The sequence below is a fragment of the Apis florea genome, unplaced genomic scaffold (assembly GCF_048593485.1).
Source record: "Apis florea isolate Af1SG1 unplaced genomic scaffold, ASM4859348v1 contig_1615_pilon, whole genome shotgun sequence".
NCBI classification, from domain to species: Eukaryota; Metazoa; Arthropoda; class Insecta; order Hymenoptera; family Apidae; genus Apis; species Apis florea.
Genome location: NW_028256416.1, coordinates 1,624,348 through 1,650,320, shown reverse-complemented (window position 1 = coordinate 1,650,320; position 25,973 = coordinate 1,624,348). Strand labels below are relative to the sequence as shown.

General features: G+C 40.3%; 2 protein-coding genes across 12 annotated transcripts in view; one reads left to right on the top strand and one right to left on the bottom strand.

The window, feature by feature from the left end:
• LOC100870130 (limbic system-associated membrane protein) overlaps window positions 1-24,537 on the bottom strand; it is a 220,662-nt gene extending 196,125 nt beyond the window's left edge. The window contains exon 1 of one of the 2 annotated variants that reach the window (XM_086903395.1): window positions 23,398-24,537. The gene's annotated coding sequence lies outside the window, so the exon portion shown is untranslated. The remainder of the gene's footprint in view (window positions 1-23,397) is intronic. The other variant, XM_086903374.1, reaches the window with a different exon arrangement.
• LOC100869934 (opioid-binding protein/cell adhesion molecule) overlaps window positions 1-25,973 on the top strand; it is a 185,214-nt gene that overhangs the window by 142,981 nt on the left and 16,260 nt on the right. For 9 of the 10 annotated variants that reach the window (XM_086903443.1, XM_086903433.1, XM_086903419.1 and 6 more), the window contains 2 exons: window positions 17,173-17,275; window positions 23,476-23,618. In XM_086903443.1, coding sequence (XP_086759569.1) covers window positions 17,212-17,275; window positions 23,476-23,618 — 207 coding nt within the window. In that variant the 5' untranslated portion in view covers window positions 17,173-17,211. Of the gene's footprint in view, window positions 1-16,078; window positions 16,292-17,172; window positions 17,276-23,475; window positions 23,619-25,973 lie in introns of all 10 variants that reach the window. The other variant, XM_086903405.1, reaches the window with a different exon arrangement.

Sequence of the window (25,973 nt, the reverse complement as noted above, 5' to 3'; positions counted from 1 at the left end):
TCCTGTTGCCCAGGCATATCCAGTGGTGGATAGGTAGATCTAATTAGTTATAAAGGTGACTTGAACAAAATGGCCCGATAAAACGATAATCGACCGAATTATTTCCACAAGCGGATATGTACGTTTCTGTATTCGTACACAGAGAGAATGTTGAACGTCGAGAGACGATAGCGAGAAAAGGTTTCTCGAAGAAAATAAACGAAAAATTCAAAATTTTACGATTTGCTGTGGTCGAGAAGAGATCTTCTTACGGATTAAGAAAATTGAAAAGTTCGGTTACACTTATTCCTTCGGCAACGAGCAACGTATAAACTTTTCGTAAGCAGAGATAACAATTTTCACTCGACTCTAAAAACTGGCTCTCGACCGTTTCATTCGAGGTGGGCATTGTTCCATCCACGGCCAGTGTTCAACGTTCTCGAACAATTTCCAGAACGCGAAATTCTCGCGGGAAGGACAATGATGCGGTGGCGCCATCACCACTGCGGAAGTAACGTCGAAATTGCGTGTCGAAATGGCCGCTAATCGTCCTCTTTTCGAAACGAAATTTCGTCGAGCTCCCCGAAACTCTTTGAGGGAGAAGGAGTCGAGATCGAGATCGATCCGTCCAATTGGAATCGATATCCATCCGGATGGATGAATGGAAGTCGTGGAAAACGGCGGTTGCGTTAATTGAACGGAATCGCGTGAATCGCGATTGGTTGGTCGGTGACGATGCACGCATGCAACTTCTGATCGAATAGAGGCGCGCAAGCGTTGGCCAGCGGATTCGATCATCCTATAATAACCGTGCCACGTCAAGACAAATATGCGGTGAGCAAATTTTGACGAGCTACTGCGCCCATATTTGAGCTCCATTTTGCCTCTACCCCTCCCCCTAACCACGGACTTCCGTTTCCCGCGTTCGCAAACTCTTCGCTCCACCGCATGGATGGACTTATCCTCGTGTTATCGATTCGTTCCTTCGCCCTCGAGATCCACTCCTTCCGTGTCCATTTCAATCTCTCTCTCTCTCTCTCTTTCTTTTCGATGATCGTTAAAAATGATCGGAGATCGATCTATTAGAGCAGTGATAAGTAAGATAAATTGAAAGAATTTCATTTGGTTTGTCGATCGATGTATCTATAATTTACTTTGTAAAATTAGTATATGTGTACGAAGTGGCCAGGCCGTTTTATATAAGATATAAGAAATTCGGAAAAATAAATTACCATGGCACATCCTGTAAAATTGTTATTACTTCTTCAAATGATCGAACAAATATTTGGACTGAAAGTAGTATCGATTGAGATAAAGAAACGTAAAAGGAACGAATGATTTTCATTTCGGAGGAAGTACCTGGCACAGTGGTTGTTGAGAATCACTGTATTACAAGAAAGGAGGTTTTCGCGTGTCTTTTAAATGAAATTCTTCGAGCGACCTTGATTCTAATAATCCTAATAATTCTAAGGATTCTTAGTTCTGTTTGGTATCTTGTTAGGGTAATTAGTTCCTTCCCCCTTTTTCTACGAATTATTTCCCGTTTGTGGCGCCATCTGAAACAGCATTCTTTCGTTCTATCAATGAGTAGTATCGATCTACTTTTCTCAAATTTTTAGTAATTATACTAGAAAATGATATGAATTACAACATGGTTTCGTAATATTCTATGGAAATTATTAGACAAATAAGTTCCTTATTTTCTACGATCGTAACTTTTGACCAAAATCGAATTACTTTCCGCTTGTGGCGCCATCTAAGAGTTTCCAGTCCTGTGCAACAATTTCAAACGGTATGGCGCGCGAGAAGCATCATTCGTATCGTTCCAGCTTAGGAAATCAGCTTGAAACGGTTTGCGCGCCACTGAAAAAGAACGTATCTTAACGTGAACTTGCAAAAAGTTATACCGAAGATTTAAAGCCGGAAATTTTAATTTGGCTGGACGAAAGTCCAGGCGAGAAAAATCGGGAGTCACGAGACAAGCGGTATCTATCCGACCGAAACAACAATCTTGTACCTGATTTATGCAATAAAATCTTGAATTTGGAAAAGAAAAGGAAAAAACTTATTTGCATACCTACAACACTTAAGCTTGGAAATCATCGAAGTAACTTTATTCTTTCCCTCCAAAATATCATTTGAATCTATCTTCAGCCACGAATCGTAAAGTGAAATTGTAAAATTTCCAAAAAGAAATTCGCAGTAGGAAAAGAAAAAAGAAAATATTCGTTCGATAAGCCACTCTTTCAGAATGTGTTCACCGAGAGAGAGAGAGAGAGAGAGAGAGAGGATCGCGTGTACCTTCTCTCCTCAAAATTCGGTCGATCGTTTATTACCGGCGAACCGGTTCGGCGTCGATATAAAGTTTTCAGGCGGGCAAAGACAAACAGGGGGATCCGGGCGTAAGTCCAGCCGAGCCTCAACACCTGCCCCTGCTCCGGCGACAAATTATCGCGCCACGTTAGCAGAACGATTTAATACTCGATTTGGAGGGGGAAGGAGTTACTTGGGTTCAACCCTGCCATTAGCCCGGCCGACCGTGGCCCCCAACTTTATGGTTACCAACGACGATGAATAATGGGGCTGCAGAAAATCGTTACCTTCCCATTAACGGGACGAGCAAACCAGGCAGGAAATCCTGCTGGTAAACACTCGTAAACCATTCGAAATCTTGATAATGGATATCGGCACGTTTATAAAGTTTCTCTCTTTCGCTTCTTTCCATCCCTTTATATGTAGCGCGTTACAATTACGTTCATCGAGAAAAGAAGCCCTCTGTTGAATTAGATACGAATTAGAGTCGGGTATCTCCCTTTGCGAGAACGAATCGGATAAATTTTGGCCAATAATTGGAGCCTGGTTTATCAAGCCGGGGGATAAGTTATGGTGAAGAGAAGAGTGTCGTTAATCAACTTTTAAAGCGCGATTATGAGAGTGAAAGTTATATTATGAAAATTGACGTTTCTTCTTGGATTTTGGAAAGAGATTCGATTAATTTTTTCGGGGAATATTATTAGAAGAAGAAGAAGAAAAAGAGCACGAATTGTGGAAAAAAGGAGCGTTATAATTTTTCGAAGAAAAGGAAACGTAAAACGAAGCACAATAAATACAAATAGCGATAAAAGAGAAAGGAAAAGGGAAGAAAATGGTGGCAAGGAAGCAATCGTTTCTCGAATCGGTCCAAGAGCGAGTGAAGGAAAATGGTAGAAACGCAGGTGGTGGTTTGTTTCCGGCACGTGTAGCCAAGAAATATTTCCAAACTAGCTTTCGTCTCGTCCAGCGATTCACTCTAAGTTCAATCAAGTAAATTGCAACGAATCCAATTTGACGATTGGGGACCATTTTTTTTTCTTTTATTATTATTATTTTCGTTCGACTATACATAGCGATTCCAACTTTCGTGATGAATCGATTTTCTATCCTTTTCTTCTCGGTTGAACGACCGACGATATTCAAGGATATCAAAACTTGGCCGAGAGTGCGAGAATTTGGATTAAACTGGAGGGAAAACAGAATCTAATCTAAAAGAGAAGCGTTTGTACGCGAAACTTTTGTTTCGAGAGAAGCAAAAAAAAAAAAAAAAAAAAAAAACATAATTGTTGTCCATAAAATACGCCAAGAGAGAACGTGTAGATTATACAAAGTGGATTGAAATTTTAAATTTCTTGAAAAATTAAAGGAGCAAGCGTGGTTGAAAACGTAACTCGTTGTGCAAAGTAAATTCTAGCTTTCTCCGCGAAAATTATTTTGATAATTTAATATAGCGAGGCTGAGAATAATTGTTAATTTAACTTTATTAAGGTTGAATTGTAGTTGAAATTTTATAAAAAAAAAAAAAACAAGTACGTGTATACTTGTTCCTTTGGAATTAGAAAAGTTCGAATTTTAAAAAGCGAATTTTAAAATAAAATATCGAAAAGAAAAACGTGACGATTCGTGAAGATAGAAAAACTGAGAGGAACTTTTTTATTAAGGTGTCTGAGAACACGGCGTGAAAATTGATAATAAAGAGGAGGGAGACGAGAGAGCGAGAAAAAAAGTTTGTTTAATTTACAATAAGTTTGAAGAATCTGGTGGAACGTAAAAATTGGTTGGTTTTCGCGCAGAAAAAAGTATGGGGAGGAAAAAAAAAATATAGGGGCACGTGATTGAAAAAAGAGGAATACGAATTGTCGGAGAAAAATATACCGTAAAATTAGCCTGTGCGGTGCATAACATACATATAAAGTAAACACATCGACGATAAAATTCGATTTCGAGCATGCGGCTAGAAAAATGAAAAATGTTATATCGTCGTTTCCGTTACATTAACATTTAGAATATTTTCATATTGCACGTTTTTACAAATATGACACGCGCGAATAGGATTGTGAATTTTTCACCAGCGTTTCAGTTTAAACGCATTTTCAAGGTATAAAGCCTCCCTTATAGAAACACCAAGATCTAACCGAAGCTTGCGTACACCGACTGAATAATAAATCTTATACGCCCAACTTTACGTGTGCAGGCAGCCAGAAAGAAGGAAAGCTTTGCATTTCCAGTCATCTAGCTAGAAAATAAAAATATAGATGATAAAAGAGAAACTCGAGCAATCGATTAATTTAATTTTCTTACTTCTTATAATGCAATACGTAGATTAATCTTACGTAAGTAATTCGCGGGCTAAAGTAGTATAGACGCGTCGTGGTCAGGTAGATGAAGTAGATCTATCTGATATCACGCTCATACAAAGTCTCGAAAACGAAGTCAAATAGAATCTTGCCTTTACTTGTGCAGAAAAACTTTGGATTTCCAGTGATCTAATTGCAAAAATGATGAAAGAGAAACTCGAGCAATCGATTAATTTAATTTTCTTACTTCTTATAATGCAATACGTAGATTAATCTTACGTAAGTAATTCGCGGGCTAAAGTAGTATAGACGCGTCGTGGTCAGGTAGATGAAGTAGAACTATCTGATATCACGCCGTACAAATCTCGAAAACGAAGTCAAATAGAATCTTGCCTTTACTTGTGCAGAAAAACTTTGAATTTCCAGTGGTCTAATTGCAAAAATGATAAAAGAGAAACTCGAGCAATCGATTAATTTAATTTTCTTACTTCTTATAATGCAATACGTAGATTATTCTTACGTAAGTAATTCGCAGGCTAAAGTAGTATAGATGCGTCGTGGTCAGGTAGATGAAGTAGAACTATCTGATATCACGCCGTACAAATCTCGAAAACGAAGTCAAATAGAATCTTGCCTTTACTTGTGCAGAAAAACTTTGGATTTCCAGTGGTCTAATTGCAAAAATGATGAAAGAGAAACTCGAGCAATCGATTAATTTAATTTTCTTACTTCTTATAATGCAATACGTAGATTAATCTTACGTAAGTAATTCGCGGGCTAAAGTAGTATAGACGCGTCGTGGTCAGACAAGTAGATCTATCTAATATCACGCTATACAAAGTCTCGAAAACGAAGTCAAATAGAATCTTGCCTTTACTTGTGCAGAAAAACTTTGGATTTCCAATGGTCTAATTGCAAAAATGATGAAAGAGAAACTCGAGCATGCCAATCGATTAATTTAATTTTCTTATATTTACTTCTTATAATGCAATACGTAGATTAATCTTACGTAAGTAATTCGCAGGTTAAAGTAGTATAGACGCGTCGTGGTCAGACAAGTAGATCTATCTAATATCACGCTATACGAAGTCTCGAAAACGAAGTCAAATAGAATCTTGCCTTTACTTGTGCAGAAAAACTTTGGATTTCCAGTGGTCTAATTGCAAAAATGATGAAAGAGAAACTCGAGCATGCCAATCGATTAATTTAATTTTCTTATATTTACTTCTTATAATGCGATACGTGGATTATTCTTGCGTAAGTAATTCGCAGGCTAAAGTAGTATAGACGCGTCGTGGTCAGGCAAGTAGATCTATCTAATATCTATCTAAATCTTGCATTATAGCTAAACTTTACGACTGCTTGCAACTAGAAAAACTTTTCATTGATCTAGTTAGAAAAATGACAAAAGAGACACTTAAGCTTCCCTCGTTATCCAATCAGCTTAAATGACGATCCAATGGAAACCTGTACCTTTGGAAATGATCTTGGCTGGTCGAAACACCAAAGATTGAAACGCACAATCGCTCCTTGCGGGCGAAAGGAACAGCATGGTCGCCCCCTTAAAAAGGATAGAAAAATCAAGCGGGAAAACGGGGACGGCTGTCCATTGGACAGTTTGAAGCGTTTACATAAGCGTTATCTGTATCGAGATTTATTGATCGATGCACTCTACTTCCGTGACCCATCAGATTCACATGGGATTTCAACGATGTCTCTCTCCCTCTCTCTCTCTCTCTCCCTCGTTGTATCCTACCTTCTCCGTATCTACCCCTCTTCTCCTCGCACGTACCTGTTTCTCTCGCGAGTCGGGGGTATTTCGATTGGGGTCAGACACTTGGATTTCACACGATCTATAATGCAGCTCTTTCAAATGGGATAGAATACGAAAGAGGGTGAAATGAGCACATGCTTGCAAAAATGGCAATCGAATACGCGCGCGATGCCGAGAGAAGAACTGAAACGCGTACACGGTCCGGTGGCCGCTGGAAATCGGAGAGAAAGATTTCAAAAATCGGTTTCATATATATATATATATATAAAATCAGAGAATTGGGAGATCAATCTTCCGAAAAATAAGGAAGAAACGATCGTTCCTATTAGCCTATTCGATGAATAATTTTTTTCCCGCGTGCAATCCAACAATTGTATTATACGACGATACATCGTCGAAAAATTATCTGAGTAAAAAGTGGCAGGCTGTGTGTCGGTTGTACGGTTGAATTTATCGATCCAGAAAGGTTACAGAAGCGTACGTACAGAAGCGGGTATCCGGCCAAAATTAAATCGTTCTCAAAATAGACGAATTGAAAAGTTCTCTTCGTAATTTGCATACTCGGGTGTGTAAAAATTTGAGAAATTGCTTCTCGATTACTTTCGAAACTTTTCGGATGTTACGGCTCTCTTTGCCCTCGAGAGGGGCACCCACCGCAATGGTTCGAACGATGTACGTGTTAAAAGTGGATTAAAATTCATTTTCAAATTTATAAAAAAATAATTTGTTTCGATGCATAACGTATAATAAAACTTCGCACGTTTAAGAATCGGCAGAAGGATCGACAGTCGAGCTATCGTATCTATCCGACTGAAACAATCTTGTTCGCGAAACAATAAAACCTTGAATTTGAAAGAAAAAAAAAAAAGAGGGAAGAACTTATTTGCACACCTAATATATGCATACGAACTAAGAACTTTTCCAAGAATTTTCTCGCGCGTTTTCTCTCTCCTTTTCGATCGTTTCTCGCGCGATTAATTCAAACTGCGGCTACCACGTAAGCGCGGCAGAGGTTTTAATGCATTTAGGCGGAGAGAGGATGCATCGTAACTTTGAAAACGTCACACAGTTTAGAGCGGGACCGTGTTTACCCCATCTCCGTAATCCCGCCGGCCTTTCTCTAATACGTCGGTCGAAGCCGACCGCAACACCAGACGTCGAGTTTGGCATTACAAGCACTAAATCCCGTCAAACCTATCATCCCTCTGTCCTCTTCTAACCCTCCTCCAACCATCCTCCTCCGTGTGTGCTCTTCGCAAATATTCGCGCGGAATTATTCCAATTCCAATTTCCTCCCCAAGTTATTCCAGAGAACGCGTGTGTGTGAAAAAAAAGAAGAAGAAGGAGGAGAAAAAATTATTTATTTTCCCGGAATGGAAAGGGAGGCAAATTTGGTTTGGAATTTAATCGAACGAAGCCAATTAAATAATGGACAAGCACATGTCGCGATCCTGGGAAAAGAGACACGAAGTATATTTTATGACGATGCTGGAAACGAGATTACACACTTGTCGTAGTTCGCCCCCAATTGTGTATTACGTATTCTTTGCGCAAGGGAGAGATCGTTGACCGTTGCTGCAATTTCAAATTCAACAATTAGCCAGGATGCGCGTCACGAGTGTTGAACAAAGAGATTTCTAATTACATTCCACGATAATTACGCGTTTATGTATGTTGAGGAGAAACAAAGCGATTCTTATCCCGAATTTGCTCGATCCCACAATTGGACTCTACTACGACGACCATTTTACGAATTTCTTCCCCCTCGTGAGAAAAAGAAAAAACACTCTACGATCCAACTTGGAAATTATCGAGAGGAAACAGGCAAGAATCGGGTGAAACTTCGTAATAACCACTCTTCGAATCATCGATCCGATGGATCAAGATCGGCAGGGAAGGAAAAGTAATTCTCGCGTGTATCGGAAGAATTTTATTAGCGATAACGAGAGAGGAGAGTTTCTCCCATCCCCGCCATGATTCATCAGCTGTTTCGAGGACGACGAAGAGAGATGCAACGTTTCGATCGAAGGAGACCTGGCTCGCCTCTTCTTCTTCTTCTTCTTCTTCTTCCTCGTCCTCCTTCGACGTTGATAGGGGCGTACGAGGAGGAGGAGGAAAATGCGTAGCGGGGCATCTTTCGAGTGAAACGGCTCCGAGGACAGATTGCCGCCCCGAGGACGCGATCTTACGCGAGAATGCAAGCGTGAAAAGAAGGGGGAGGGTGAGAATAAATGCGACTCGTCCCGGAGAGGAATAAACGGAGAGAGAGAGAGAGAGGTATATAACGAGTTCGTTGACAGCCAGAGTTTCGCAGAGACTTTTCTCCATCGACCTTCGAAAATCGTCTCCCTTTTGCGCGCTGTGATCATCTTTATATATATATATTCTTTTGATACGATTCTTTCCAAGCGTCGATATCGATATTTCTTTTTTACAATGATGATAATTTTTTATCAACGATTGACGCTTTCCCCGATATTCCTGCCTTTCGAGATGGTTAATTAATCAAATTGATTTCTCTTCACCGACGAATTTACGAAAACTGCGATGGCAAAAAGAGAGAGAGAAGAAATTAATAGAAGAGAAGAGTGAGATCTCTTCAGAGAAATCGGGACGGCGATCGATAATTTTTTATTATAGGCTCGCTTTGGCTTCTTCCTCTCCCTCTTCCTCTCACTTCCGCTACCCGAACTTTCCATCCTTGTTCTCTCGACCGGTTGTTGTTCCGCCCCGCTATTTTCCCGTTTCTAATGCCCCTCTCCTCCGCCTCTGTGCGCAAATGGAGGAGAACGAAAGGACGGAAAGAAGCGATAAAACTTGGTCGACCAAAGTTTCCTCGATACGATACGATACGATACGATACGATAAGATGGAAAAGTTCCAAGGCTTCGAGAACAAGCCGAATACCCGCAAAAGTATCCAACAACGAGGCGAACAATTCTAATTGCGATGCTTCTCCGCCGTATCATCTTTCTCGATCCACCGTGTATATATCTAAATGTGTACAACATGTAGAAAGCCATGAAATTCAGAAGATCAATGATAATTGTTTCTCTTCGACTGCGGCTACTTTTAGCACAGTCGATACAATTGTAATTATTTTATAAAAAGTTGTTCAAAACTTGAAAATTTATACTGAAACTTCAATCGCTATACATAACTTCGTCGACTGTTTTGCTCGACAAGTCTTTTTTCCTCGAGGAACTGGAAGAAGAAGAAGAGAGGTGTCATTCGTATTAAAGAAAGTTCACAAAAATATAATGAGGCTCGAATAGCGGTCAAAATGAAACTGAATCTTGTACAAGGACAAAAATGTGATATTCTATTTTAAATCCGATTTTCTTTACCGTATTTATTTTATTTCTATTTCAGTATTTGTATATAAACGGCTTATTATTATATTGAAAATTATTTATACACCAGATCCGGTTGAAAGGTTAAATCTGTTCTAGGATACTAGTGTTTCCACACCGCGTGGAAACGAGGAGTCGTAAGAAATTGCAGTTCCACATTTAGAGCGCGATTACCGAAAGCAGGCAAGGTTGAAACGTGATTCGAAGGATCGATAAAGTACTTACGTATCAATTGTACATCTCGGCCGAATCGAAAGATGCTACTCGATGCTGCCGTTCCACCACGATCACCGAGCTACCAAGCTTTTATATCGTGTATCCAATATTTGGGTCAAGGATCCGAAGGGGGGGGAGGGGGAATATACTTGCACGTGAAGAAAAGTTTCGAGAAATGGGAGCTCGAAAGGGATCAAATAAAAAGGCGAAAGGAGGAGGAAATTAAAAATTACAGCTCTGAAATTTTTTAATCGGGATTCATCGGATGAATAGAGGGAAAACGACGGTGAAATTGGTGAATCTGATGTTATGCTTCGAATTAGAGATCGGTTTGTTATATCTTGTTATTTGAAAATTTACCCTCTCGCTGATCTTGTTCAACTCGTAAAGGATAACGTAACACGATCATCTCCGCTCTAAAACTTTGGATACGCCTCGATAAAGATTTGCAATCGAGGTGAATTTAACGTTAACACGATGTGGTGGGCAGAAAACATCGTTCGTGCAAAATACTGGAAAAAATTAATTGCTCATCGCCAGGAATAAGATAACTCTTCTCCATGATTCATCCTCCATCCGTTTGTCATCGTTTTCCAACGATAATTTTACGATTTTATTGGAATAAAAAAAAAAAAAAATAAAAGTGAAATCGATAATAATCGACAAGGCCAGCATTCTATTTTAAATTTCGTTTATGCGTGTACTTTCCCTCGTACACACGTACACAAAATTAATCGCGGAGAGAAATCGCGAAATCGTATGAGAACCCTCCTCGAGCAACAACTCGTTGACACACCCCACCAGCTCGTCCCGCCGACTAAATGAAGAGGTTTGAATCGTGAGGGGGTGTAACGCGGAACAAGCATCCTCCTCCCTTTTCGTTATGACGTGCCGATAAATTCTACGTGGCAGGGGTTCGTTGCCTCGACATCGACGGCTCGTTACACCGTTAAGACGGTCGGCTTACTCTCCTCCCCCTCACCCCCTTGTATACATAATTCAGATATCCGTACGCGCGGTTTCTCCGTTTTCAGGGCAAAGGGCTTCTTCTTCCCCGTCTCTAAGGAAAGCCAATTTTCCCTTCACGCCTCCCCCTTCCTCGTTTCGCGTGTTCCATTCCACGCCCCTTCTAATTCGAAAATTGATCTTCATCATTTCGACGGATGGGACGGATAAATACGTCGTTGCAAGAGGGAATCGTGAAAGTAAAGCTTTGCTATGGGCTTTTTGGTTCTTTAACAACAGTGGTTCTCAACTACTCTTTTAATAATTCAAAAATTTGGCGACACACGGTAAGATAAATTTTGAAAGGATTTTATTTGGTTTATCGATCCATGTATGTATAATGTATCTTGGCTCAGGCCATTTTATAGAAATAAGAAATTCGAAAGAATAAATTACCACGTCACAACATTCTGCGTTCTGTAAAATATTCACCGAATGTAGCGTCGATTGATGAGAATAAATGTAAGAAAAATGAATAATTTTCGTTTCGGGAGGGGCCATTGTCTGCCAACGGTTGAGAACCACTACTGGCCCGGACGAAAAAAATCTATTTCTCGAAACAAACTCCGAGACGACATTTTTCATATTTCGAGCCGTTTCCGTATAACGTGTCAAAAATTCATTAGATTGGACGTCAAATTCGAGAGGGGGGGGGGGAACCCTCCGAGCAAATAATAAACGTCCAAATGTGATTCGCAACACGTAATACTAGTTTCCCTCCCCTCCCGATACATTTCAGGGAGGGAATCAGAGTTAAAGGAAGAAAAATCCAGCCATACGTTACGAATGTGACAACGAAAATGGAGGACGAGAATGGGAACAAAACGAGGCGAATATCGACTGGTGTAGGATATTATAGCCTGTAACAATCAGGCGAGAACGTATCGCCGTATTAATATATCGATATTATAGATGGCCGCCTCGAATCGTATAATTCGACTCGTATGCCGATAAATCAAGGATTCCGCGAGGAAAAAAACCGGTTCAAGCATCGCAGCAACGGACAATAACGAATCGTATCGCGTCGTTCGACGTTCAAAACGTTACTGTCTCTTACTTATTACCCCCTCCCTCTATCCCCACGAAATTGTTCCCAGTTACATTCTGTTAACCGGTTGGCAAACACGAACGAGATACTACAGCGGTATCGTAACGTCACGGACGTTTATTAGGACGAGGGAGGGTAGCAAGGGTGGGACCGACACACCGACACTCGCCCTAATAAACAAACTCGCGAGATATCTCACCAACGATACTGTGTCGCGGAATATTTCGGTGATATATATATAAATGGTGGAATATCTCGTCCGTGGTTAGTCAGAGTCGGTTCAGCTTATCGCGTGGAGAGACAATTAAAACGCCAATCATCGGCAAGATGCCGTTTATGGATACGATAATTATTCAGACGAGGGTTAATTTCTCCAAACGATGATCAAACGAGGGGATCGAATTGTCGATACGATTAATTTTCTCTGATGAAGAATAATCAAAACGAATGCTAATTTTAATGCTACAATCACTTCGGTTTTCTTCTTTTGGGCTTCATTCCTTTCTTTGCAATGGAAAAATTCGTACAAACTGTATCAAATCGCGTGGGGAGACAATTAAAACGCCAATCATCGGCAAGATGCCGTTTATGGATACGATAATTATTCAGACGAGGGTTGATTTCTTCAAACGAGGGGATCGAATTGTCGACACGATTAATTTTCTTCGATGAAACGTAAAAAATATTAAGAGTGGAAATAGGCGCGAAGAATAACGTAGTCGATTAAAAATGCTAATTTCAATGCTATAATCAACTTCCAGTTTTCTTCTTTTGGGCTCCATTTCTTTATTTGCAATGGAAAAATTCGTATCAAGTCGCGTGGATAGATAATTGAAACGCCAATAACCATAATGAGTCAATTAAATGCTAATTTCAATATTTGATTCTTTCTTTGCAATTGAAAAATTCGTATAAAGTATATAGATGGATAATTAAAACGCCAATCATTAGAAAGATGCCATTTATGAATACGATAATTGTTCAAACGAGTTTCTCCGATGAAACATAAAGCATATGTAAAAATCTTAGGGGTGGAGATACGCGCGAAGAGTAACCACAGTGAGCCGATTAAATGCTACAATTTCAATGCTACAATCTTCTTCTTCTTTTTACTTCATTCTTTTTCTTTGCATTAGAAAGATTCTGTGTAAACTATACAGAGTCGCGTGGACGAACAATTAAAACCAATCACGGAACGATTAATTTTTTCCAAACGAAACGTAAAAAATATTAAGAATAGAAATACGCGCGAAGAGTAACTACGATGAGTCAATTGAATGCTAATTTCAATCACTTCAGAGTTTTCTTCTTTTGCTCCATCCTTTCTTTGCATTGGAAAAATTCGTGTAAACTGTATCGAATCGCGGACAATTGAAACGCCAATCATCGGCAACACGCCGATAATTATTCAGACGAGGGTTAATTTTCTCAAATGAAACATAATGGAAAAATGTTAGGCGTGGAAACGAAAGAGCGAAGAGTAGCCACGATGAATCAATTAAATATCGCGTGACGAAGAATGCTAATTTCAACCTACAATCACTTCAGTTTCCTTCCTTTTGCTTCGTTCTTTCTTTGCATTGGACAAGTTCTTCTTGAGGACGCGGCGACACGTTTCATCGACCTCCTCCCTTCTCTCTCTCTCTCTCTTTCTTCGATGAAAAAATTCAAGAAAGAAAACTACGTGATCCGAGATGAAAGTGTCCGCATTTATATTTCCTCGAAGGTTTTCGAGATTCCTACTTTTGACACTAATTTGCCCGTTTCTCTCGTCTCTCTCGCCATAAAACTCCACCGTTCAAAGAAACCAAGCTCGCTTCACCTTCCTCCGAATTTTCAAATCGAACGGACGTACGATAAAATGTAAATGCATACCAACCAAGATAATATATATATCTCTATTTAACATTAGATAATTTTCTTCGAATAATAAACATTGCTCTCTGCCGCGTTTCACACGATCTAAATTCGATTCAAAATTTACCATAATTTAAACCGTAATGAATTTTCGCCTGTCTCGATAACAAATTGACGTAAATTTCGAAATTTTTCCGCTACAATCTTGCACAAGGTCCGGGCAAACATTCGCCCCTGTAACAAAGGACTTCCGTCCCTTCCCTTCCTTCGTACAAAGAAAGGGACACGATGTCCTCGTAAATGTCCCTCGACAAGTAGAGTTCAAGATAAACTCACGGTCATCTTCTCGTCTTAAATAAACGAACAAGCAGCGTTTTATTTAAACTCAACTAGATACTTTTCGTTCATTTTCCCGCCGGGAAGGCGAGCGTATCGAATATGGGCCAGATAAGCAGGGAGCGAAAATCAGTATCTCGGTAAATCCACGACGAATTCGACGAGAATTTGGCCGAAATTGCGGAGAATCTCGCGCGCCTATCCGTTTAAAACGGACATTGATATACACGCGTATGTGCTCGAAACTTATTTCCAACTTAGGTGGAGGAGCAGCTTATTTAAATGCTAAGCGGCGAGATAAACCAGAGATCCAACAGCCCTTCCCTCTATTTATACCCGCAAACACCAACCGGTTGTTGCTTTCATCGTGAACGCGTGTACGTGAAACCGTATCCAACGTTGGCTCCAAGTTAAAGCGCCGTCTAATTAAGTGGCGAAATTACGACGGGGCAACTTGTTAAACCGTCCGCCCCGAAAACCGGTGGCTGAAAACTGAAAACCCCGATCCGAGAATTTGGCGTTTTTTTAAAAAAACGCGAGGGAGATCGAGGCGATCGAAATGGCCAGTAATGAACTCTTAATCGTCGGGAAACATCCGCCCGCGTATAATCCGGGACGCGTTTTCGACACCCGTTTCTCCCGTTGTGAAACATTTTAATTAAGGTGGTGGGGGGGGGAACAACATCGCGTTAATGTATCCGCGTGCATAAATATTCATATCGAGGGGAGGGGAGAGAGGGATCCCATCCGTGAATTAATCAGACGTATCTCGTATGAAACGCGCAAACCAATTTACAATTTTATTTGTATCCCCCTCCCCGTTTGTTTTCGTGTTATCGATTCGTTGTTGGAACGCGATTACGAATTCGTTAACTCGCAATTATATTTCCTCGGTTAATTGCTACTTTTGCCGTGTAGCGAATTAGGGAGCGGATCACGGCCTCTCCCCGATACAGATTTTATCCTCGGGGTGAAAATTGGAAAGGGAGATGATGATGATAATGATGATGATAAAAGTTTTTAACATTGAGAAAGAGAGGGGAGGGGAATAAGATTCGAGAATTTCATTCCAGCTCGCCGTGAATTTTATTCCAGATACGGAAAAAGGGAGCAAGGGATGTAATAAGTTTGGCATATTCGAGAATCACGTGAGATTTTCGTGGCGGGGTATTATTCTTGTTAACGAGTTTTAATCTATCTCGCTCTCCATTAACTTATTCGTTTTAATCCCGCTCGCTTTAACTCGCTTAGAAGAGACAAAATTTTATCTCGAAGGTATCACCATTTACCACGAGTATAATAACTCATTTTCTACTACGCAGGAAGTAATTTAACTTAACAAAATAAATTGTTAATAATTTCATCATTAATAGTTTCTATCAATATCAACAAATTTATTGGTATTTTATTTATTTTATGATTATTATTAATTTTTTATATTATAGTAGTAGAGTGAGGTTATAGAGAAAATCGTTGATTATCAGGTTTTTATTCGATATTTTATATTATTGTTTTCTCTTTACCAATATTGTATATTATTTATTATATATATTGAATCGAATGTAGTTTAATATTTATGACAATTTCTTAATTTTGAAATATATGAATTGTTATTTATCTATATTTATTAATATCTTTTTTTTAGTTAAAATTCCATTATATATGTTTCATGGTTGATTGTTAAAAAGCTCATGTTGAAGCTTCATATTATGGATCGATAATTTTAGCTTCAATTATATTAAAATTAGATGGATATGAAATATCACGATACTTCTATTTCCATATTTCAAATGATTTTGATAAAAATTGCACCAACATTGCCTAAAACCATCACGATTTTTATTTCGTTGTAAAATAATGGTAATTTATCTCTATTTACGCTTTGGTATTGATATTTCAGATTATTTTTCCCAACGAAATACATGGAAATCGACTTGCACGAGCAAAAAACCAGGAAAACAAAGTCTTATCGGTGTAACAATGGAGGGAGAATGATCGGTCGACTAGACTCGACGAACGACGTGTTTAGCCCGTGATGGCCCGTGTCTGGGCTTGGTCAAATCTGTACACGGTAGAGGAGTAGCCCGATTCTCCTCCACCTGGATTATTCGAGGTACTCGATACATCGCCGTGAAATCCGGACACACATTTTCCAAACCAACGAGCTTCTGCCTCGCTGTAGGCTCCAACGGATAAATGCATGTAGCGAGTAGATGTATGCAGTCATCGATCGGCATTAACGATGTACACATTCCTCTCTCTCTCTCTCTCTCTCTGTCTCTCCCTCTCTCGTGATAAGACTTTGCGATATGTGCGGGATATGTGCAGAATAATTAGAATAACGGCGGGAAACATCTGTGTTCCGCTTATCTTACTTTTATAATTCGTGCAAACTGGCGTCTGTTGATCTTTCTTAATTAATTAATTAATTAATTAATTAATCCTTCTGGATTTATATTGGAAAAATTTTAAAGAAGAAAACGTTTAACGTTTGACGAATTGAAATTATATTTTATATCGTAATTAATCCTCCTCGATTTTACTGGATTGGAATTACTAGGTTTGCCAAAATGGCGGGTTTAACGACAGATGTTCTTGCCCTTGCCGTCAGAGGGACACAATAGTCGTCGTCCGTTCGTTCCTTAAGACCTTCTAATCTCCGACAATAGTCCGTTCTATTGTTCTCCGTTTAAGACAAGCTTTATTAATTATCCATAAATCTTCCTTTTTTTTGCAATATAATCTTCTATTGCCAGATTATTAATAATTTTTGATTGAAAGAGAGATGTAATTATAATTTATTACATTCGTTCCATTCGACATTTTCCATCCGATTGAATTATTAAAAACGATCATGCAGACGTTATCTGCGACATAGATCGCGATTTTTTTTTTTTTTTTTCTATTACAGGCGATAATACCGTCCGACAACAAGATTACTCGAAAATATCGCGTGACCGTTCCTACACTTATCCCTACATTTTTCTATTATAGGCGAGCTCGTGGATAAATGCACGACACACCGAGATCACCATGGACGCGGTTCAATTGTTCCTTGTGCTGCTGGCATCGTCGCGCTACTTTCTACATCCGATCGGTAAGTCAACTCGTTCTGTAATAATTCCAACTCCATTTCCATCCTATGCCCATCCTATCATCTCTTTATGAGATGACACAACCGCGATAATTCGCGAAAGGAAAAAGAAAATTTTCCAAAAATCGCCCTCTCGCCCTCAATCTTCCAACGTAAACGAAGAGAACAGAAGACTTAATCACGAAGAGGAGAAGGAGGAAGAAGAAGAAGGAGAAGGAGAAGAAACTTAACCCCAAAGGTTGGTGGTCGGCTAGCTTCATCTCATGAAAACACACTAGCGGCGGCCAACTTTCTCAATTAGTGCTCGAGCCCGATCGACCAGCAACTCATTCGTATTCACGATGAATCTAGGGATCCCTAGATAGAGTAGACCGATAGCCTAGTGCTCTCCACAGATTCACTATCCTTGCTCCCCATCCTCCAACGCTATTTCTCATCTTTTTTTCTCCCTCCCCTATTTCTTCCACGTGTTTTTTCTCGTCACATACACACACACACACACACACACAAGTCTATCTCTTTCGCCTCGCGAAACTTTGAATTTTTTAAACGTTTCTTTTCTCTCTCTCTCTCTCTCTCTTTCCGTACGTTGAATCCGCACATTGAAAAGAAGCAAAAAATGAGTATTTGAACGTCTACGCGCGTCTTTTTTCGTTTCAACGGATCTGTTGAATTTTTCAACATTTTATATTCCTATATAACCCCCGCCCATTCATACGAGAGAGGTGAAAAGAAAAAAGAGCGCAGGAGTTAAAAGACGGGCAACGTCCAATGAGCGAACGATCATTTGAAAAGTAAGTGGCGTAATTGCACGGCATAGCGATTATTATCGGCCGTGTATCTCTCCAAGATTTTCCTAAATCCAAAAAAATTCGTCGACGATGAAATTACGGATATCCGCTTTAACGAAGATAAAGCGTGTCCATCGCTTGGACGAGTTACTTGGTCCAAGGGTGGGGCTGGCTCGTAACGACGTGGATAAATCTCGCAAAATGATTCCTTTTCTCTCGAGCGCGACGGCGTTAACCGAGGTGGGGGGAAGACGGTGGTTTTTACGGAACCGTAAAACGTAAAAGTGAAGGGGGTGCCTCGCCCCGATGACGACTCGTCAACGAATAATAAAGAAACAAAGTTTTCTCGAAAACACGCGAAAATCCGTTCGTCTTTCGCGCGCCAACAAGTCTTTTTTCCCTCTCATTTTTCTTCGTTTCCATTCGATTCGATTCGCGTTATTCCGATCGAGAAACCGTGAAACGATGGAGAGCGGGGTGTGAAAATTCGTTGTGGAGACACATGCGCGATATACAGACGAGCAACAAATCTAATGACAATTCCTCTTTGTAATTCTAATCATCGAAAGTGTATAGACTTTATTCTAAAAAACTATTGTATTCTTCGAGATATCTGGTCCAACGATATCGGATAAAGATCAGAATCTGTCCGAGATGCGTCTCTTAATAGTGACACGGTTAGATACATGAAATTCACTTTTCACAGGAAGATAAATAAATCGAAGGAAGAGTTAAAAGAAAAGCTTGTTGTTCGAATGAAAGGAATACGTTGATTGTGAGCAAATTTTACATCCGAAGATTTAAATCGAATATCTCTTTGTCATCCATTCATCCACTTGACGAGGCACGCAACAAAGAAAGTGCTCGAATCGCAGTCGTTTCTATTAAAAGAAAAATTTTCTTACGAGAGAGAGAGAGAGAGAGATAAGTGGGTTAGCGAAGAAGAAAGAACGAATATCGTTCCTTCCTTGAAAAATGTTCCCTATGACGAAGTGACCGATTCTTTGTTCTTCGACGACCAAGAATTTCCTTTGATAAGATGAAATACGCCGAAATGAAAGGATAATTTTTTCCCCTCCTCGTTTCTTTACGCGGACCGATTCGAGTGTACGATCGAGATAAAAAAGGAAAAAAAAAATCGTAAAGGGAAAATTTATACGATCCTTTGATGATAAAATTTGCTTGGGCAAAAAATATGATTCGACGTTTACGCGAATAGTGGAAGATGTATTTGGATCGTTAAAAAAAAAAAAAAAAAAAAAAAAATGGTATACGAAATTTCTGGGGGAAAAATTGACGCCATAAAAGTCAGTAAACTGCTCCTATCCCTTATCGAAAAGAAGTAATTTCTTATTTCCTTAGCTCCTTAGGTCCAGAGGAAAACTTGTTTGCATCGTTATTGGCTACTTTCTAGCGGGAGGCAGGATCTTTCCTCCCCACTGTGAAACAATCACTCGATTTTCGGTTATATTCCTAAAATTCTCTTCCAATTTTTCCAATTGCTTTAAAATCTATTCGAACATTGTCGAATTACACGCCTTCCTTCCTTATATCTCAATCCGTAGAATCAATCGTAAAGATCGGGATCGATAAATCGTCGAATGAAACGAAACTGAGAGAAGAAAAGAGAACGCAGCAACGTTCAATGTATTACAATTCATGGTTTCATACTTGATCATTGATTCGTAACTTTCGTACGAAAAATTCCCCTAAATCTTCGTTCCATGATCGAAACCCTTTATACACAGGTGGGAAGCGATTACACGAAAATCCATTTGCGCAAAGAGATTTTGATTCGCGTGCACATGATCGACAAAAGGGGAATTTCGAACGAATATCTTTTTTTTAAAACAACGATCCCAGAGAAGAACGATATTTTTAAAGATACGTCGATTCTCGAGCCAATCGATTCATCAATCGCTCGTCCAAATATCGTAATTCAAAAATTTAGGAACAAGCCTGATTCTTTTCATCGTATTCGCGTATCTATGAAGATATAATCGATACATCGATACATTGAGACGAGAAGAAAGAACAAAAGGAAAATTTAAGTTCGATCGGATTACCGCGATGCAAAAAAAGAAAACATATAGCTCTAAAACAGAAGCAGAATCCTCTTTTGTTTGTCGTCTATCCGTTTACTCGCAAAAGCTATAAAACAAGCTCCACTATGCTCTCACGCTGTGACATAAAGAAATTACCTTCCCCGAATAACCATGTCGCGGCATGTACAGAATAATTCAAAGGATAGTTCCCTTAATTCTAGATACACCGTGTTTGTACCTGTGGCGGATAATAATAGCTCTCTTTCTCTCGCTATTTCTCTTCCTAAAATAAACTCGAATTTCGATCTATTAAGATATCATTCATCGAACGACACAATCAAATTTCACTAATCCATTATTCCATTCTTCATCCCCCTCCCCTTCTATTCAAACACAATTCGGTTGGAAGACACTCAAGATACGAAACTTCCGTCGTTCCAGATTCCTTCCCTCCCTCGTTGCAAAGAAAGAGTACACCGTAATTCCATTTTCTTGGAGTCAAAAAATCGTCGCTTTAATCAAGAGGCAGAAGAGATAGAGGACAGAGAAAGAGGAGTGGTTCGCAGACCTTTTGCGAACGTTGCAGATAAGCCGAGGTTACTCTCTCTCTCTCTCTCTTTGCAAATTAGCAGACACCAACAGGCACGAGTTTTAAGGCATTCGCTCTAATAGGTAATGCAATTTAAGAAGCTCGTCAACCAGGATGGAAAATGGTGGTAGGCCAGGATGACCAGGCGGAAGAGAAGAAGAAGGAGAAGAAGGGGATATCCGGCCCCTTATCCTCGGCGTACGTGGAGTGAATCTTAAATTTCGTGGCCGCAAGCCGTCGTTTCCGTCCGCATAGCTGAGTGAATAACTTCGGTAATTACCATCGACCCAGTTGTGTGCTGTACCCCCGAGTCAACGTCTCGAATTACGTTTGACCGGGAAAGGCGGAACGACAACTTTTGATATCGCGGTATATAGGTCGATTCGAGTTTCGCCCAAAACTCGACCCAACTTTCCAAATATATCGACGAGCAAAGTTCACGAGCTCGTACTTTTCCAAAATTCCTCCATTCCTCGATTCGTGTTTATTTCGTTGCGCGCGGATCGTCTTTAACGCCATGCTCGAAAGATCGGATTTTTTTGACAAGCGCGAGAAACAATTCCCTGAAACAAATTTTTCTCCTTCGCCGTTTCTGTTCAGTTTTCCTCCTAGTTCCAAACTTTCTACTAGCTCCTTCTCTTCAAAATTATGACAATATAAAACAACGCAGCAAAGTAAGCTGAGTTATTCTCACGTGAAGTTGCCAATTTTAGAATAAAACCGCGACTTGTAAACTCTAGTTAACCTATATTTTGCTTATATCGTTGTGTTCTTTTCTGTATTAGTTTAACTATCGTGTTACCGAATTTAGAATATCATTCCTAACACACAGCGCAGTTGAAGCACATCGAAATATTAGATTAGCTTTTGGAGAAGATTCTATCGATGAGAGGATCGTTCGATGGTGGTTTCAAAAATTCAGGTCTGGGAATTTTGAAAATGAAGTGGACCGAAATCCATATTAAACATAGATAAGTTGAAAGCCAAAGTGGAAGCTAATCCACGAACAAACATCCGCAGAGTTAGACGTGTTTCCAATGATAGTTAGTGAAAGCTCGATAGAAGTCTATTTTTGAACAGAATAATTATAACTTGCGATGAGAAACGGATACTATACGATGTTGTACACGTTCTGGACAATGATTGGATGCCAATGAAAATGGCGAAACCATCGTTACGACTGAAAAAAAGTTATGACGACTGAAACAAGAAGATACTGTAAAAGCAACAATCAAGAGATTGATTAAGGAACAACCCGCATTAATCGATAAAGTTGGACCTATTCTTATTCGCCAAATATTTTCACCAATCGATTATCACTTGTTTCGCCATTTTGGTTTTAAAAAGAATAAAATATTCGACACTCGAGAATCGCAACATTCGAAGAATTTCTTCGCATAAAGTTTTATAAAAATGGAATATGTCGGTTGAGAATCTCGTTGGGAAAAGATCATTAAAGCTAATGGCTCGTATTTTGATCGAATAAAGATTACGAAAATATACGGTTTCGAAAATATATCGTTTTTCTTCCCAACAACAAAAACGGCAATTTCATGCGATACGATCTGATAGTTACTCGAGAGAATAAGAATAATATTTTTCGTAACAAGCGTTTGAATAATGATGCGTTGGTAAAACATTCGAAGACTTCTTCTTCGTCGAGGAAAATTTAAAATCCGCCTGCGGCAGTATACGCATCGACCATAAAACTCTACGACGCGTATATTCCCGTCACAAGACGCGAAATAATTGAACGATAAACGAAGAGATTGCAGCTGACCTCTGAAAGGGTTGGCACAACTTTCTGGCTCGTTCAATCAACATCCGGTGCAATGACTTTCGTAATGATTTCCGCGAACGCCGCACGATATTTTCCAGTAATGCAATCTTCTTGAGTTTTCGGCTTGGCTCCAAGTCGTTACACGTACGTTATTCGATAGCTAGGTCCACCGGAAAATACCATTTGGGGGGGAGAGCTCGTGCGACCGAGCAAACTCTTGCGGCTATACGCTGGAACGACGTCGTTGTTCTTAAACCGGCGGTGGGGGGGAGAGAAAAAAAACGTGGCAGCGCGAATCGAGAGGACGTCGATGTTTTGGATGGAACATTGGTATAGAAAAAAAAAAAAACAACAATAACAACAACAAGGGGAAGATAAAAGCTTAACGACTCGAGTTTCGAGCAGAAGGAAAAGACAAATATATCCGTGGTGGAAAGTTTTCGATCGAACTTTCCGCCAAACTTTCCCAATATGCCGTTAGTACGAAATGTCGTTCCTTCGAAATTCATTTCCGTTAGAAGAATGTTCGTTAACCGCCGTCGGTCAACGAGAAGGGAAAAAAAGATTTCCGCAATTGTTCTCAGATTTGCCGGGTGCGTATCGATTACGAGCGTAAATTTCGAATCTTAACCTCAACTTCTCGCTCACGCTCCTCCCCACGTTTCGCTTATTCCTAACAACACGAGCAAACTCTGAAACGCGTGGGAACGTTTAACGTTTCTATTTTCTTCTCTCCACTTCCTTTGATATTTCGCAGAGAACAGAAACGAACACCAAGGCAACGATTTATTATTAGTATGAAAGGAACACTCGTGGAGAAACGTTCGAGACAACTTTTTCGAGAAACTTTTCCCCTCGTTATTACTCGGACACGAGTTGACGCAAGTACGACCATATCGTTACGTTAATTTCCCACTCACGTATTTCCAGCACAAGCGAGACTTATCGAACCAACCGAGGCGCGTATTTCTCAAAGCAGTATTCTCCGATGTTTCCAGATGGTGCTGTTCGCAGCGAGAAGCCGGCCAACGAGGAGAATAGAAATAACGTCCTTTCTTCGGTAACTGCATCTGTCAAGGATGTCCTGGCGCAGTCCGGCGGCAACGCTATGCTGCCGTGTAGATTCTCCGGCCCCGGAATAGTGAGTACACCGCACATATGTACACGTATGTAGGCGAATGTTACGTTCTGTAAATGATGTATACAAGGGAGGCGGGGCTCGTGTGTACGAGTGGACTATCACTCCCCCCCTCCCTCGTGTATGCAAAAGCTTCTCGGATTGTATACGGGTATTACGTATGGGCCGATGAACACCAAGGAAGTGTGCGTATCGTGTGGCGCTTCATTGTTGGAATCGGGCGCATCGATAAACATCCAAGCTGCAGATTTCCACGCCACGACCCATTATTGTGCTCTCGAGCGAACGAGCGTACGCGTTTCCCCCAAAATATAATAGACTCCTTCTTTCGCTTCGAGTGTTGAGACGTTTCCACAATCACGTACAATGCGGGGATTGCGGAGCTTACTGACGAATCAACCTTTATTGACCCTTGTGCACCTTTCTCTAACCGCTTGACTCTATCGTGGCAATCAACTCCAAAGCGTTTTCGCTTTCTACAATTTTCATTTGCTTTCTAGAATCGATCCTCCTAAGGTCATCGACATTTGTACATGTAAATTGACCGTGAACGGTGATATTACGGCCGTCTTAAAAGTATAGAAGCGTTGAATTCATATATGTAAAAGTGCGACTCGTATCTCGTACGTTTATGCGTGAATTGAGCGTCACTGGATCGTCGTTTCGATTCCTTGTTTTCAAAGCGACGCGACGTAGCGAGCTCGGCACAATAGAACAAAGGCATACGACCTTCATCTACATAACACAACTTATTCCTATTTCCTTTGTTAAATATATTCTTCTTCACTGTTACTTTCGACCAAGTCACTTCACAATCTATTCCCCAATAAGAACCAAAGGAAAAGAAATCATCTTTCCCATTCGTGAATACTATCACGTAACGTCCGTTCCCCTGCTCTCCCAGGACTGTCCAAGTAATTTTCCCGTGGAGAATCTCTCGAACGTTCTTCTCTCTCGTTCGCCAAGCTAGTAGTAGATGGCGATGGCGCGTGAACCGTGGCGCGAGTATCGAGCATCAATTATTTATCAATGCGCGCGCGCGCGTGTCTAACGCTACTTTACATTCAAGCCGAGTGAAACGAGCGTCGCACCATGTCGACACGGTGCATTTCACCACCCGTAAACCCGATGCACGCGTCCTCCTTCCCCCTTCACCTGTCTTTCTCTCGAGGTATACGCGCTCGTTAATAAATGATCGAGGTGCACCGTGTGCAAGCCTCAGGGCTGAGGTCACTCTCGCAAAAGGGCGGAAACTGGGAAACGGTATTTCGTTCTCTCGAGGGAGAGAGAGAAGGACAAAAGGTGGTCCCGTTTGACGCGAGTTGGGTACATATATATATATATATATAATACGCGAGTTCGTCGCGCAACGGCAAGAAGAGAGGGGCGGCCTTGATGAAAGTGAGGACACGCGCGTTCAAGAGGGTAGGAAAACACAACTCCCTTCCTCCTTCTCCACCCTTCTAATTTCTCCATTTTAATGTTGCAAAGTGTCGAGTGCGCCAAGAACCGCGGTTTCCCTCCACCGCCGGCTTCTTGTTCGATCCACGCGCCGCACATACGTATACGCGTACACACGCGTATACAGTTTGAACAGGTACGCAAAGGAGGGCGAGGGAAATTTGTATTTCCCGCGAGTTCACCTACAATGAGAGCGTGATTAAGATTCATGCCGCATTATTCACGGCATAGATGCACGTGGAATCGGCCCGCCACCAAGCAATTTTCTTCCAAAGGTGTGAGGGGAGGGGAAGGGGAACGTTTCATCAACTTTAAGGGGTCGTCGCGCGCGCGATTTCCCTCCTTCTATTTAAGGGGAAGTTGTCGCTTCTTTTGGCGTTTTTTTTTTTTTTTTTTTTTTTTTTTTTAAATTTATACGCGTGTTGCTGATGAAACACGATAAATACGACTCCCCCTCTGGAAACGAACGATTCAATCGTAAATCGTATTGTATAAATATTACGATACGAGGGGAGGGGAGGGTAAGGTAATTGGTTTGGAAAAGAGGAAAAAAATTGTTACGCGATGAGGATAAATTTTTTTTATCAACGAATACCGATTTTTATTTATTTCGTTATATATGTATGTGTATATAAGCAAATTGATAACTTATATTACGATATTCGATGATTCCAGTATATTGTTATTTGTATTATCTCGTTCGATTTTTTTTCTTTTTTTTTTATTGCGTCGAATCAAACTTTCCCGATGTTCACTAAATCAATATGTAATAAAAATATTTCCGTTATTTTATCATTACACGAGTTTCACTATGAAAGAGGCAAAGAGGGATTTTTAAAATAATAAATTTTTCAAAAACAGTTATTTCGCATCAACGAAGAGATAAAAATGAATCGT